This window comes from Cantharellus anzutake, assembly GCF_015039405.1.
Source record: "Cantharellus anzutake strain C23 chromosome Unknown EI90scaffold_4, whole genome shotgun sequence".
NCBI lineage: Eukaryota > Fungi > Basidiomycota > Agaricomycetes > Cantharellales > Hydnaceae > Cantharellus > Cantharellus anzutake.
In genome coordinates this window covers 1,354,610-1,369,767 of record NW_024066954.1, presented here as the reverse complement: position 1 = coordinate 1,369,767, position 15,158 = coordinate 1,354,610, and the positions used below count along the sequence as shown (strand labels likewise).

At 48.0% G+C, this 15,158-nt stretch overlaps 5 protein-coding genes across 5 annotated transcripts; 2 read left to right on the top strand and 3 right to left on the bottom strand.

The window, feature by feature from the left end:
- The first annotated feature begins 1,974 nt into the window (after positions 1-1,974).
- EI90DRAFT_3034196 (platelet-activating factor acetylhydrolase) lies at positions 1,975-3,979 on the top strand. The gene is given in 7 exon segments (XM_039058524.1): positions 1,975-2,097; positions 2,159-2,200; positions 2,310-2,451; positions 2,510-2,621; positions 2,677-2,911; positions 2,977-3,643; positions 3,660-3,979. 4 exon segments carry the CDS (start codon positions 2,346-2,348, stop codon positions 3,526-3,528), a joined length of 1,005 nt encoding a protein of 334 aa, XP_038922452.1. The 5' UTR covers positions 1,975-2,097; positions 2,159-2,200; positions 2,310-2,345; the 3' UTR covers positions 3,529-3,643; positions 3,660-3,979.
- A 399-nt stretch (positions 3,980-4,378) lies between these two features.
- On the top strand, positions 4,379-7,723 carry EI90DRAFT_2965895 (glutamine-tRNA ligase). Its single transcript, XM_039055545.1, has 6 exons — positions 4,379-4,774; positions 4,835-4,906; positions 4,960-5,177; positions 5,233-5,707; positions 5,755-6,055; positions 6,108-7,723. Exons 1-6 carry the CDS (start codon positions 4,477-4,479, stop codon positions 7,300-7,302), a joined length of 2,559 nt encoding a protein of 852 aa, XP_038922451.1. The 5' UTR covers positions 4,379-4,476; the 3' UTR covers positions 7,303-7,723.
- EI90DRAFT_3222884 (exocyst complex component, sec15 subunit) lies at positions 7,375-10,486 on the bottom strand (the record flags this gene model as incomplete). The annotated part of the gene is made up of 13 exons (XM_039066475.1): positions 7,375-7,581; positions 7,638-7,772; positions 7,828-8,119; positions 8,191-8,345; positions 8,406-8,489; positions 8,557-8,614; positions 8,664-8,773; positions 8,830-8,931; positions 8,996-9,396; positions 9,462-9,756; positions 9,828-10,091; positions 10,199-10,366; positions 10,427-10,486. The coding sequence occupies 13 exons, from the start codon at positions 10,484-10,486 to the stop codon at positions 7,375-7,377; spliced, it is 2,331 nt and encodes a 776-aa protein (XP_038922450.1).
- Positions 10,487-10,875: 389 nt separating this feature from the next.
- Positions 10,876-11,699, bottom strand: EI90DRAFT_3034185 (uncharacterized protein). Its single transcript, XM_039058523.1, has 3 exons — positions 11,381-11,699; positions 11,218-11,304; positions 10,876-11,169 (listed from the first exon to the last, which is right to left on the bottom strand). The coding sequence occupies exons 1-3, from the start codon at positions 11,587-11,589 to the stop codon at positions 11,025-11,027; spliced, it is 441 nt and encodes a 146-aa protein (XP_038922449.1). The 5' UTR covers positions 11,590-11,699; the 3' UTR covers positions 10,876-11,024.
- An 827-nt stretch (positions 11,700-12,526) lies between these two features.
- Positions 12,527-14,090, bottom strand: EI90DRAFT_2965887 (NADP-dependent oxidoreductase domain-containing protein; the record flags this gene model as incomplete). The annotated part of the gene is made up of 6 exons (XM_039055544.1): positions 12,527-12,748; positions 12,794-13,170; positions 13,224-13,557; positions 13,617-13,728; positions 13,789-13,910; positions 13,992-14,090. The coding sequence occupies 6 exons, from the start codon at positions 14,088-14,090 to the stop codon at positions 12,527-12,529; spliced, it is 1,266 nt and encodes a 421-aa protein (XP_038922448.1).
- Between the last annotated feature and the right edge of the window lie 1,068 nt (positions 14,091-15,158).

Here is a 15,158-nt window from a genome sequence, read left to right as displayed (position 1 = left end):
GGTTAATACTAACCTAAAGCGGGAGCTATAGTACAGAAGAGTACAGAGTAAGTAATGTAACAACTAACTAAAAACAATGATACTAACCTCAGTCTCCGTTAATGAAGAACTGAGGAGAAAAGGAAAGTAGACCCAAACAATTACCTATATACAATGCAGTCACGGTATCAATACAACGGAAACGAAAAATAAGATCATGTGAGTTTGATTAGTGAGTCACGCGTCGTTGTAACTCCAACACATGATTTGTTTCTTGAAGGGTTCCCTGCTGAATGGCTTTTGACAATAGTTCGCCTTCCTTTGAAGCATTAGATTCATGGGTCAGCCCAGTCCCATTCCCGGGTCCCATTCCCACCACAGTGTTTGAGAAACCCTCGCCGGCTGTCGTCAATTCGGAGGGTTTCACGCTATGCCTGAAAGATATTGCGTCGCACTGGAAGAAAGAAGCGGGGGCATCGGCTACGCTCATGACAATAGGTACATCATGCATTGTCGATGCATTTAATTGGAAGGAATTTCGGTTGTACTGATATCTTCGTCCAGTGAGGTCAGGCCGTAAAGATTTCAGTGATTTCCCCATTGCACAGCAAGATGAGGTTTGAAAATCGCGGATATGATCCATGCACTGTCCACTTCATTCCTTAGAAAGTCTCTGGAAGGTAAAGAGCCTAGAAAGGGCGAAAAAATCTGACAGGGCAAAAAAGGGAAGGAACGCTTGGTGGGGAAGTTTGGACAGGTATTGGTACACTCTTAGAACAGCTATTGGGTTCCCGTCCTCCTATATAATTTCCCTCAGCAATCAATCCTATGGATGGAAGACCGAAGGGCATCCTCAGATTGGCAGAGTTCATCAATAAATCACGAGCCATCGATAAAAGGAATGGGTGCCGCCGCACCACCCAAAGGGGAGGGAGAGCATAAACACCGTAAATACATAATCATCCAGTTCAGCCGATTACCCTGACCCAGAGGACTCCGTGTCCACGCCTAGCATTGATGATCCCCTCATGTCCATTATAGTGTTCCAGAAACGAAATGGAGTACATTATCGCCATCCAAAAACCCGCTTGTTAATGTCTCTTTTGCAACACCTGTGTCAATATCTGTAAAACCATATAAGCACATGCCCCCCCTTCCTACACCAAGAACGAGACAGGATCCATTTCTTTAACATTTTTCTCAATGCCCAAATGCTAGCTAAGAATGGCAACCATATTAGAGATTGGGTCATGGAAGCAGATTATGCGTGTCCGAAATTACTGCCAACATGTCATGTAGGCTGCGGAGCACACCCAAAACCTGCACACGATGTGCTCACTGCTCTCAGTAAGTGCGCGCAGTTTCCAGTCACCGTGGGAAAGTTTTCGGGACATTGAAACTTACGGATACCTCAACCATTACTCTGTAGATGACTCTGAAAGGTGGTAAAGATGCTATGCATTAACCGCGGTATTCCCATTTTCTGTGATTTTCCGATGTGTGGAAGTCGCCAAATTCTTGTTGCATTGAATGGTCAATTACTGTACGTGTTTCGAAGTTGATTTCCAACGCGGGCTGCTCAGACTTGCCTGGCCTACGTGCAGAATCCCCCTTGGAACATTGTCAACGATTTTGGAGCCCTAGCAAAGTGGTACCCCAACACTTTTGGGTACCTGATTAGGGGCCGTTACCCGTATATATAGGCGCCTTGCTAGATACATTTGATCAATTGACATGGTTGGGTTCGAAGAATGGGCAGATAGTAGTACCGAAAAATCGTGTGCATGTAACACAGGGCTCGGAGCACTGCCTCCGATCAGAGCTGTCCAACATGACATGCACCGACACGCGGCTATAGCCGGTGCCGAACAGGACAAACATGTCATTTCACCGACAATCCGTTTGTTCTCATCTATGCACGATGAAGCTACCAGCGCATCCTGGCTTCAGGGTGGGTGTGGCTACTTTCTCCCAAACCGCTAAAGCGCCCAGAAAATGGTCGGCGCCGACGTTGCCGAGCGGGGATCCAGTGCTTCAACTTGAGGAGATCTGTTATAGTGTCTTTTATCCTTGCCTTGAGCAGCCCGCCTCACAAAAACACCTCCCATGGGTTGTAAGGTAGGTTCGTCGTCGGGTCTGCTACTCTGACATCAGCGTGTCTCTGACGTCATCTTGAAAGGCCTTTGTGGGATTTCTTACACGGTTTGGCGAAGTTAACTGGTACGATGCAATTGTAAGACCAACGGCTCTGCAGCTGAATATTCCCTTTAATTAAGGAATTTCGCAATGGTTTATCTGGCCATTCGTTTACTTATATGCCTGTTTCATAACTCCTCGATCCTGTATTCCGTGCCGACGGACCGGGGATGGCAATTAAGGGGACATCGAAATGGCCTTTAGTCATATTCAGTCACGGACTCTTTGGTTCTCGGATTGCCTACTCTCAATTTTGCGGCAGGGTTGCCTCCGAAGGCAAGTATTGCGTTATTCTTCTCCCTTGTTTTCCGAAGCAGACCTGCCCAAATATTAGGGTACGTCGTGCTCGCAATTGAGCATAGGGATGGCACGGGGTCATCAGTCAAGATTCGGTCAGCGAATCAGAAGATCCGTACATTAACTTATACTCGATACGACGAAGTGGGGTGTGTGTCATATCTCTTTCTGTATGCCGAGATCGTCTGAATTTATTCTTCACAGTTGGGGCAAGCACACCAAACCTGCGGGATTATATCCATTCCGAGCGGAACAGCTAGTGTTCCGTACAAATGAAGTTTATGAAATATACCACTCCTTCAAAGCCCTCGTCGACGGCGATGCGGGAAACATTAGAAACGAAATTAGCGAGTCCGGCCATGATTTGTCACAATGGAAAGGCAAAATCGACGTCGACGACTTGCACCTTACGGGCCATTCCTTTGGTGGTGCCACCGTGGTGAGTTCTTATGCCCCATAGTTTGTTTCTTGAAGGGTTTCCTGCTGAATGGCTTTTGACGATAGTTCGCCTTCCTTCGACATCCACCCCCCGAGCCTTTCGAGCCCCTTCCTTTGAAAAGCGTTTTAGCATTAGATCCATGGGTCGGCCCAGTCCCATCCCCGGGTCCGATTCCCGCCACAGTGTTTGAGAAACCCTCGCTAGCTGTCATCAATTCGGAGGGTTTCACGCTATGGGAAGAGCATTTCCAACTTCTGAAAGATATTGTGTCCCACTGGAAGACAGAAGCGGGGGCATCGGCTACGCTCGTGACAATAGGTACATTATGCGTTGTCGGTGCGCTTTGGATGGAAGGGATTTTGGCTGTGCTGATATCTTTGTTTCTAGTGAAATCAACTCACAAAGATTTCAGCGATTTCCCCGTTGCATTTCCGTTCACAGCGAAACGAGCTTTGAAAATGGCCAATATCATCCATACACTGGCTACTTCATTCTTCAGAAATTCTCTGGAAGCGGAGCTTGGTAAGGAACCTAGGAAGGGCGAAGAAGTTTGGCAAGACAAAATAGGGAAGAAACATTTGGTCGGGAAATTTGGAGAGGTGTTGGTTCACTCTTAGAGCTGTCGGGTCAGAAATGAAGCCATGAGTCAAGCAAGGTGCTCAGGAACAGGGACTGACTTTGCGTTGGCCGCGCGAGTCTAAGCAGCTCACGTAAGTTGCAAGCCCTGTCACGCTAGGGGGTGATCCGACAGCAATTCACGGAGGCGATTTAGGGCTGTGTCGATGTGCGGTGTAACCACATCGCAAGTTTTGCCTTAGCTTCTCGTTCTCTTGCGTCTCCCTCCACCTCCCCATTCGCCTTGCTTACGCCTTCGAGTCTTTTACTGCACTCTTCCTTTTACCCTAAGTTATGAGTCTCATTTGTTCATCACTTGCGTTGTTGTTCCGCTCCTATGTATCGTGATTTATGTAATGGAGGAACGAGATCGAATAATACTTGTATTCGGTAGACATGGCTCACAACACATGCCTTTTTCTCCTTGTTTTCTACCTCTTAATCCGCTGCTCGTTGATGATTTTTCCATTCTTTCATGCTTAGCTTGGGTACCGCTCGAGCCGCTTCACTTAGTCGACCCCCATCTGGATCCATGTTGTGAATATTCGGTCTTTATGTCCTTCAGATGCCTTCGGTAAGTGAGATCCCGTTTACTTGGTTCATTGGATGTTGTCATTTGGTTGGTTCTCTGTTTCCTGCTTTCACATCTCCTGCTGGTTGTATGCTGTCTGTTCTGCGCCACCCTGCGGCACCTTGGTTATGTATACGTCCCTATTTTCCGAGTTGGCTGTACTTACCGGAGGTCGCTCCTCGATTCAGGTACCTGGGGCGCATCCGCCTTGTCCAGAACCCACAGCATGTGCCTCCCAACAACCCGTGGGAATTCCCCTGTCTCTGAATCAATTGACGTGAGTCACATCCCATTTCCGTATCGTCAACGCCTTGAAGTGTTGGTTGTCAAGTCCTAGCCTTGTTGCAAGCGCGGGAACTGAGAGCTGGAATAACTTTCCATGCCTCCGAAGTTTAGTCCCGACGATCCAGCGATAGCAGCTCTTATAAGCTCTTTCAAGGCCATCGGGTTAACTGACTCGAAGGCGATCGAGGCAGCGCGGAGCCCAAAGAACGCTGCTGCTCTCAAGTCACTTGTTGATCGGGCGGATCTTACTAATGAGGAGAATTTAGATGAGAAAAAGGCAACATTGATTGCCTCGCTCTCAAATGCTGCTACTAAATTGGACGATCCCGCTCGGTTGTATGTCGTACGAGCAGTTATCGACGGGAAGATCAAGTCAGGGGAACAAGTATTAGGTGTGTGTACATTTCTTCTGGTGCTCAGAGGAACAACAGGATTTATACTTTGTCTATAAGCTGCAGTGAAGTTTCTTGAGACGCGGGGTGGTTCAATTGATAGCAATGCTTTTGACGCTGCGTGTGGAGTCGGTGAGTGATATAAGCGATGCTACCTTACAATACGGAATTACTAATGGCACCAGGTGTTGAATTAACTCCCGATGACATTTACTCGATCCTTAAATCCCTCGTGACGAGCCAAAGAATCGAGGGCTGGGGATCTCTCCAGTCCGTCTTGAGCGCTGCTAAGAATGCCACTAAGCTCAGATGGGCACCGCCTTTAGAGGTAAAGAATGCGGGTGATCGCGTCTTTACAGAGTTGTTTGGACCCAAAGAAGTTATTGACAAATCCAAGCCCAAAGTACATGGAAGTCATTGACTCGTAGGCAACACGGTGAACTAACATTACCCACCAGGAATCCAAGAAAGCTGCGTCGTCTTCATCCAAAATTGAGATGCAAGTCGAGAGTGTCCCTGATGCTCCCGAAAGAACCATGTTCGAAGAAGGTTTCCTCGGAAAATTGCATAAGCCAGGGGACAATCCTCAGATAAAGCCCGAACTCCGCGAAGCACACTTAGCCGCTACGGGTGGAAAAGTCTTTACTCGATTCCCTCCCGAGCCCAACGGCTACCTCCATATTGGCCATTCAAAAGCCATTTACATTGACTTCGGGTACGCTGCTCATCACAAGGGCCACTGCTATCTCCGCTATGATGACACGAACCCTGAGGCTGAAGAAGGGCGTTACTTTGAGAGCATCTTGCAATCTGTCCGGTGGCTTGGTTTTGAGCCATGGAAGATCACGTACTCGAGTGATTACTTCGATCAACTACATGCCTTCGCTGTTGAACTCATAAAGAGGAATAAAGCATACGTATGCCACTGCACTGGTAAGGGTGAATATGCCAAGAATTGCTGATGGAACTGACTTTAATAGGCGAGGAAATAAATGCGAACCGTGGTGGTGATAATCACGGAGCTCGAAAAGCATGTGCACACCGTTCGCGTCCAATATCGGAGTCGTTGAAGGGATTCGATGGCATGAGGGATGGGAAATATAAGTCTGGAGAGGCAATTCTACGAATGAAACAGGACCTGGAGAATGGTAATCCTCAGATGTGGGACTTGATTGCTTATCGCGTTTTAAATGCATCACATCATCGAACTGGGACAAAATGGCGGATATATCCCACATATGACTTTACACATTGTCTTGTGGATAGTATGGAGAGTATCTCGTGCGTCCATCGATTTCGAGTGCATTTGACCGGCTGCTGAACAGGTGCATAGCCATTCGCTGTGTACTACGGAGTTCGTCCAGGCGCGAGAGTCGTATGAGTGGCTGTGTGACGCTCTAGAAGTGTACAAACCAAGGCAATCCGAGTTTGGGCGCTTGAACCTCCAAGGCACCATTACCTCGAAACGGAAAATCCAACGTCTAGTTCGCGATGGGCATGTCTTGGACTGGGATGATCCTCGCCTTTACACGCTAGTCGCTCTTCGACGACGAGGTGTCCCTCCGGCCGCCATCCTTTCGTTCGTCGCTCACCTTGGTGTGTCAACAGCTCTCACTAGCATCCAAACCGTACGACTTGACCAGACCATAAGATCATATCTGGAGAACACCGCCCCTCGGTTACTGATGGTCTTGAAGCCGTTAAAAGTCATTCTCGTAAATGTCCCAGAAGACTATGTTCAGATGGTGGATAAGCAGCTACATCCCAAGGTCCCGGAGTTGGGGAAAACCACCATCCCCTTCTCTCGCGAGCTCTTCATCGACATAGACGATTTCAGGCTTCAGGATTCAAAAGATTACTTCCGCCTTGCGCCCGGGAAGACAGTTGGTCTTTTCCAAGCCCCTCATCCCATCACTTGCACATCGTACAAGGTGGATCCCACAACGAACGAGGTCGTGGAGCTAATTTGCAGTTTGGAGGATGGATCTGCGGGTCCCATTCCACCTAAACCTAAAGCGTTTATCCAATGGGTTGCGAACCATCCCCCTTCTGGCAGTCCTGTCGTTGTCGATGAAACCCGGATTTTCAACCAGCTTTTCAAGAGCGATAATCCGGCTGCTTCGGATGATTTTATCAAGGATATCAATCCCAATAGTCTCGAAGTAGTGAAAGGCGCACTGGTTGAAATTGGATTGTGGCCGTTGGCGAAGAAACTTTTCACCGAGGCTAGGCAGGAGGCCGAACTTCGGACCAATAAAGCGTTGAAGGAAGGGGAAGTTGTGTCTCAATCGGGCTCTACAAACGACCCACACGGAGACACGCCCGTGCCAACGATAGACCAACTTGTCGGCAACGAATGCGTTCGTTTCCAAGGTTTACGCGTGGCATACTTTGCCTTGGACAAGGAGTCCATTGTAGGCTGCCTCGATGAGAAGGATGATGCAAGTGCTGGGGCACGTACAGGGGATCGAATCATCCTTAATCGTATAGTAAGCTTGAAGGAGGATGCCGGTAAGAAAGCGGTATAAATTTGTCCAAGCAGGTGTATGATTAGGTATACATACATGTAACAACACGACTGCTGTTGTAGCATAATAGTTTCAGATTAAACGGGCAACAGCGTCTGCCTCCTTTCGGCGTCTCGCGCCTGATTCTCGTTCGGCAGCATTTCGACCTTCTAGGCCATACCTGGATAGCTTTTCAAGTAAGCTCTTCAGATTCTTTGGATTTATGACCGAATATTGTGATCTTCGGGTTGCTGGTTGTAGATACGTTGAAACTTGATTGTTCATGGCGATGTTGCAAGCCTAACACAATCTTTAAGCACCCGATAGATAATTGATAACCCTGTAGACTACAGTACCATGCGCAACTCTTGGAACGAGGTGAATGACCTCCCAAGATTCTTGAACTCGGTATCCAGAAAGTCAATGTCCACCATGAGATTCGCTAAAGCATTGTCATTGACCATTGGAACATTAGGTCCAAAGACGAAATCCTATGGCAGCTTGAGTAAAGACAACTATGAGAAAGAGCAAGACTGAGAGACGTACGGCGAAGCCTGACGCAACATAGTCAAGGGCGGCCTTGAATGCTTGATCCTTATATTTATTTTCAAGGGGCAAAGAGTCAATCACTGTCATGAGCCAATGATATAACTCTTCCATTTGCATCCTTGGACGAGGATCTACATCTGGTGGCGTCCAATCGTAATCTGATAAATCGAAAACATCGCCAAGTTTTGATTTAATGAGATCCGAAAGTCGATTCCCTGCTTTGATAAGGGTAGAAGCGAAACTGGATGATGATAGTTGCAGGTAAATATGTCCTCCTCGCCGTGAAGTTCTACATATTTGGATGAATGATGTTATATATCCGGGGGTTGGAACAGGTGTTTGGGAGAAAGAACCGCATACCGTAACTGTGTAAGTTGTTCCTCCAGCTCAGCACAAGCAACGACAAAGTGCTCTACATTAACGATGTTTTGCGCAGCTTGTGGTAATGTTGAAGCGGATGACAGACGAGCGGAGATTTTCTCGCTGACGTGAGTTGCAAGGAGACGATCAAGAGACTTGAGCGGACCCACGGAACATCAGTACTTTGATCGTGGCAGGAGAAGAGAACAACTCACTTCACGAAGCGAATCATCCGTACTTCTGTAGTAATAAGTTGCTCCTTCAGTGAACCGGTAATATTCCTCAACGAACTGCCGAATCTGTTACGAAAAGTCCGGAAGGTATGAAAAAAGAAAGATACGTTCATCGATCCGATTATAGACTCACATGGGTGCAACACTTGTAGAATACTTGCGAGAACGGGAGAGTGACGGGGACGCCTTGCCTTCGGAAAAATGTCAGAGGTGTTTAGCGTACTGGAAAACTGACTAAACTGGGCGAGGGCTTTCGCGGTGTCTGCCGCCATCCAACAAATCGAGAAGATAGTTCCTCGTTCGGTCGCAGCTGTGACAAATATAGGCTGGTAATCGTCTTCGGAAACTGCCTATAAATTTGGTGGGAGTTGAGCCCAAGGAGATTTGCCTGCGTTGCGGCACTCACTTTTTCAAACATATCTGCGAACTGCTTCTCCAGAAGAGCGGAGTGCGTTTCGAACATTGATAAAAGCAATTCTTGTAGTGGCGCGATATCAAAGTCATATGTCTGTTAGGCGTGCGGAACCGTGAGTTGTCCAGCGGCAAGGGACAAGTGAAGGTGCGGGAAATACCTCGATAGTTTGAACGAACGTAGTAAGTGTGTCCTTCACATCAGCAATAAACCCCATATCCCTCTGGCTCCTGACGGACCCTCCCACCAAATCAACTAATCTCTTGACGACATCGTCCCATAAATCCTCCACTTCCCTCATGCTCCTAAACCCAATCGTTGTTCTCAAGACTTCAATCTCCACCAAGAAAAATCCAATTAATTCATTCGCGACGGAAGGCAATGTCGTCGGCAGTAAATGTGGAGTGGTCAATGTTGACATGATGAGGGATGATTGGGCCATACGGTCGGTTTGGTACGATGTTTGAAGTTCAGGTAGGATCGAAAGGGCTGTGTAAATGAGGATAGCTTGGTAGAGGGGCTCGAAGTTGATGGTAACCTGGTCATTATTAAACAAATTATCTAGAAAAAGAGCCAAAAAAAAAACAGTCGACAGAGCACACAAATCGATAGACAGCTAGGCTTACTCTCGATTTTGTCATGAGTCACAAGCTCAACAGCACTCCCTACTCGAGTCGATTTAAACATCGGCTCCTTCTCCTTTCGACTCCGCCACCTCCGAGCCCTGACGCGCATGGCCTCAAGTGCGAGTTTCCCTATATCCTCACTTTTATCTCTTACATCCGTTAACCATTGGATGTTAGCTGCAGTGACAGCATCTTTGACCTGTGCTCTGAGGGAGGGCAAAGAGGAGAGTAAATGGGTGTACAAAGGCGTATTGGAGAGTGCAGTTGGTGGAAGAGTCTCAATCTCTCCCAGAGACTGTTGTGGAGAAGAAGAATGGCGCAGAGTGTCAGCGTGCCCCATCGCGCTTCTGAGGATTCTATACCCACACGTAATGCACTAAAATACCGTCCCTCCTTGATCATATCCCGAACGCGCTTCACCAAATCCAAAATTCGAAGACATCCTTGTAACGTATCGATAGCTTCATCAAGGTTCGATGCGGTTCGTTTAGCTTGAAGCAGCTCTCGCTTTTGGGCGGCAAGATTTCGACCGATGGAAGTGACAGATTGATCCAACGATTTGATTCGTTCCCTGAGGTTGACAGTGTAGGACCGAACGGTGAGCAACGTAGAGACAGACGATACGAAGTCCTAAATTCATCACGCAGCAGCGTTAATATCCTTCACCATTATATGGGCATCGATAATAAGAAACATAAAGCGTAGGCACAAGATGCTTTGCCCCGAGGCGCACTCACCTGATGGTTTTCCCCACAAATCTTCATAATCTCCTTGTCTTTAGAGTCTGTAAGTTCCTTCAACGTCCTGAGAAATGCCTCTTGTTGCCTCGATTCATAGACGGTTTTCACGATTGGCGCCAGGGCTTCAAGGTTTTCGGTGACGGATGAGCTGTCCAACAGGTGTATCTGGCGGTAGAATAAAGGAAGTGGTTAATCGTTACGCCTTTTAGTGCTAGTCCAATGTACCGATTGCAACTGAGCGTCAACATCTTGAGGAGTAAACTGGACCCGCTTTCGTGGTAGCATGGAGGATGCACAGCCACCCGCTTGGCAAGCTCGCTACGAATGTTGTGAATGCATCTACTCAGCAATTTTTGGACTCTCTCTTGAGGGAAGGAAAGTCTGCCATTCAGGTCATGCGCATTGCTGGCAACTGTCCCTTGACACTTTTTTATTCTCGTTCTCCAACATCACAGGCTGGTAGTCCTTTTACTTGGGGAATACTGCCCTTTTCCTCTTGGATGAAGAGTATAGCTCGGAAACACATCGCTGGCAGTATACGTGAAAATATCATGCATGTCCTAGCTATGTTCCACTTTGATAAGAATGATTCCATTGTGTCCTTCACCACGACGATTACCACCGGGCACCGGGCCTCAAGGAATTTACATGATATATCCCTTGCAATAGTGTTGCCGTGCCATACTTTTTCATTTTCTTGACAGGAACTACATCACGGACGGATACATAGTACAGACTCTGATTCCATAACTTCTGTCTCGATGCAACTGTTCAACCGCTGATAACCACATTTTGCATGCTTGTTAGTCCCAACTCGCCCCATTCACTTATTCCCTGAGGCACTACCGTCGTGGTGCCCACGAAGTTGTTCCAATCCTTTCGAAAATTCACTCGCACCTCTCGCCACGATACTTTCACCTGTCTGTCCCGAACGAGAGGCTGGTTTCTCGTCCTTACTCTTGCGTTGGCTGTAGAAAGTGTAGATCCAGAATGCCAACCCAGGGACAAAGACTTACCTGATGACGTCGCCGGTATCGTCAACTAACTTGTTGATATTGCCTCGAACCACTTCGCCTGTTCCATGAAATACGTTCCAGGCGCCTCTTTTAAATGAGGACACGCATACATGGTATCCGTAAGTGTTGGGAGATCTAGGATGTAGCAGTAAGATGGACATGCCTCAGAGTGTCTCCCAGCCGCGATCCAGTGTGTGCAGCATTCTCGTGCGTTTGACCTTGGATGCCGGCATGGGCGGGGTCAGTAGCATTTGAGCCGCCAGTTTCAGTGGTAAGTTCAGCTGTATCAGTCGCAGGAGGATGAGGTGACGTTTGCAACTTTTGATCCGTTGGGTGGTCAGTTGCAGCATCCTGGTCCGAAGTAGAAGGCATAGTGTACGATTAGGGATGAGCCTTTGCTTTGATGATTATGAAACTATTTTGATGCCACGTCAAAGTGCCAGAAACCCCAGCACAAGTCAAGTTTGGGTTTTAAAAACCGTAGGTCGATGGATTGACGCCACGCTCGGTGTCACCTCAGCACCACAAGCGATATGATACTGCACGCATAAGAAATGCTACATATACATCAACATCAACCCTGACTCTGACATCTGCACGTTGACACTATAATGTCGTGTAACTAACTGCTCCCCGGTGCTGTGATCCAACAAGGCAAGGTGAAACAATGCCTGTCTCCCTGTTGCCACGATAAACACGGAGCGAGGTTCCCAGCAGGCTATAGGGGCAGTCGTGTAACATCTGATCGTAGCGTTGGTGCATCTGGGCATCCACCCTCTGGTGCAAATGAGGCGAATTCGCCCATGTGTCATTTTTTATCTCCACAATGAGAACCAGCTTAAACCGTTGACTGGAACAGGCGCTCTAGAGCGCTCTAGACTAGGGGAATTTTGCTGCAGTTGCCTTCGTGATGTGGCCAACCATCGGTGAGGAACGCATGATCCTAACACGCATGCATCTGCATCAGTAATGGCACACTGTCAAGGGTATACCAAGTGTGAGGAAGTGACATTTATCGGTCAAGCTATTTTGGATACAGCAGGTCGCAAAACAGGCAACCACAGGTGATGTCACAAATTCACCCGATGACGATTCCCAAAGGGGAGCTGAAGTAAGCGTCCTCATCCAATGAGAGTGCGCTCTTCATATATAGTACACGTGCGCAGCCTTCAAGTGCGAAGTGATTTCAGCTACATACAAGAATGGTGCACCTTGTGCACGTTTGAAAAATGGAGTAAAATGAATACATTGACCCGTTATTGCAAGAATGAGAGCAAGTGCCGTTGGCGTAACCCCCGTGAGTTGCCAACTAAAGTAATGGCGGGCTCGCCCAACTCCAATTCAACCATCCACCTCTCTCAAACATTGATGTCACCTCCTTCTCCAGTTCCTTCCTCCTGGCTGCCTTGAACTTGTCCACATGACGATGTTCGAAAAAGGCATCCTCGTTCACCTCCCACCAAACCCTAACAGCCTCGTGTACCTCGTTGAGGGTGCTTAACCCTATAACGGTTGGAATTTCCTTCGACAGCTCTCTATCGGCGCCATCTTCACCAACCTCGGCTGTTGGTCGAACTGTCCCCCTCCTAAACCCGTATCCCAAAGCCAAATCAACTATTCCACCTTCCCACCTCTTCTTCCCGTCCTCATCCTCCTCCAAAAACTTGATCACTTCCTTTCTAATGGCTTTCATCCCGTTCGAGACGGAAGTCCAACTAGGCAACTGCCTATCGCCGAAGAATCCCATATTAAGTGGCGATGCACAAAACAAATTCCGTACGAGTGGGATGGAGAAATGCGAACGGGAAGGACTGAAAAAGAGAGGAATGTATGATGCCAGGGCTGTAGGAGAGGAGAGGGTGTGGTGGGAATAGGACATCAATGTGTCGAGGGGTTCGGAGAACGTTTGGGTTAAGAGACAGGCTAGACGAAGAAGAGTCGGGAGTGGGTATCCTGAGGCAGGTTGATTCAGGATGTTAGATCGTCTGAGGCCAGAGTGAACGTACCGGTGATACCGATAGCTCGAACGAGTCCTTCAGAACGCATGTCTCTTAATTCACTGTACGCGGCAACAATTTTATCATCCCCTTCCCCACGGCTCTTGTTCTCGTCCAGACCCCAGACCGCTCTTAGTGTGTCGTCATCGATGACACGTGTCGGATCTCCGGTAGGATCTTCAGGATATATAGGATCTGCGACAAATTCGACGTCATGTAAGTAGAGAACGTCGAGGTACGTCGTCCCGAGCCGTTCTAGGGAGCGTTGGACAGATTTGCGGAGCGTGGAGGGCGTGTAGTCGAAATTTTGTTTGTTACCCCCGAATCGACCACACTTAGTCATCTAGAAAGAAGATTGTGCTTAATTTTTTTCCTTCGCCGGGCAGGGGAAGTAACACGCACAAGTTTGTATGATGAACGAGGGAACTCGGGTTCGAGAGCACGGAGGATCGAACCCAGGACGATCTCAGACTGGCCATAGTATGTGGATGTATCGATCGTGGTTATACCATAGCTATGCAAGGGATCGGATGAAGGGTCAGAAGCACAGAAGCAAACGAGTCTATCTACGGACCGCAACGCAAGACGAAGTGTCCTGAATGGCTCGCTCGAACGGATGTGATCTTCCGATTGGTAATGACCGGAGAAAGCAGCGCCCCCAAATGCTAAAGGGGAGAATCCGGAATCCAGACGAGGCTAGCATGTAACAGGAGTCATTCGGAAAAAGTTCAGAACGAGATCGGCGGCCGTGAGGATGATGTCCAAGATTATGCTTACCAATTCTTTCCCAGGTAATGGTCTGTCTTCGTTTGCATCTGGGATTCCTGAAGGATCTGGGACATCATATATAGGTTGGGACGCGTCGAGCGGTATCATTCCCATGTCCGCCAGTTCTTTAACCATCTTGGGCATGAACAACAGTATGATACAGCAAAGTGAAAGGGATTTGGAAACGGGAAGAGAGCTGCCTTCAAGCGCTTTTTCGGGAGCTATGCCTCTGATCCGGCGATAGGATACAACCTCCTGGAGAACCTTGGATCATGATAGATGGATCATGTTTAGAAGTCGTACGGGATAAGAAATCCCCAACTCCCGGTTCTCACGGTTGAGTTGACGTTTGAATGAAAAATCCCAACCTTCAGTCGCACTTAAGTCGAAATCCGAGTTCTTTTTTCTACCCACCAGAGCTGTTGGACTCGCGTGCACCTTCCATAAGTAACTCGTGCCAACCACATAGCTCTTGAGCAGTGCAGCTTCATTGCCACTGCATTATTGCCGCTCCGTCCCCCGTCAACGATGTCGCTCAAGGAGAAGGCCAATGCTCTCAGACGGGATATTGATCGCCTTCTTGCAGCAGGGGGTGACATCGCCATTCCAATTCTTAGAGCTATCAATGCTGTATCCGATGTATTCCCTCCCCTAAAGGGTCCCACCAGCACCGTCCTCTTCATGGTCCAAGTAAGTAATGGAAAGAATTTGGGAAATATGTGGTTGATGTTGTAGTGGATGCACTAGCGGCCATCGAATCCTATGACACTTCAACGGAAGAAGCAAAACCTTGGCTAGTGAATGCCAAGAAGTTGAATGAGTACGTACTATTGATCTTTTGTCGGTCGGCTATCCCATTTATGTGCGACTCCACAGCACGCTAAAACACATCGCCACTGAAATCGTACCAATCCTGGAAAAAATGGGGCGGCCGCGCGCTGTTACTTCTCACAGTTGAAGCATCCGGGAAGGATTGATGGCTTCAAGAAAATTCTCGACAATGCATTGGCATCATTTCAGGTGACTCTTCTTTGCATTGCTGTTCCTCTGCTATCCTGACTTGTTTGGGATCATGTAGCTGAGGACTAACCTAACGACTGGAGCCAAACTAACAGACATAGCAAATAATCAAAGCCGTTCAGAGAGCGACTCAGTTTTGAGTGAGCTACGATATCC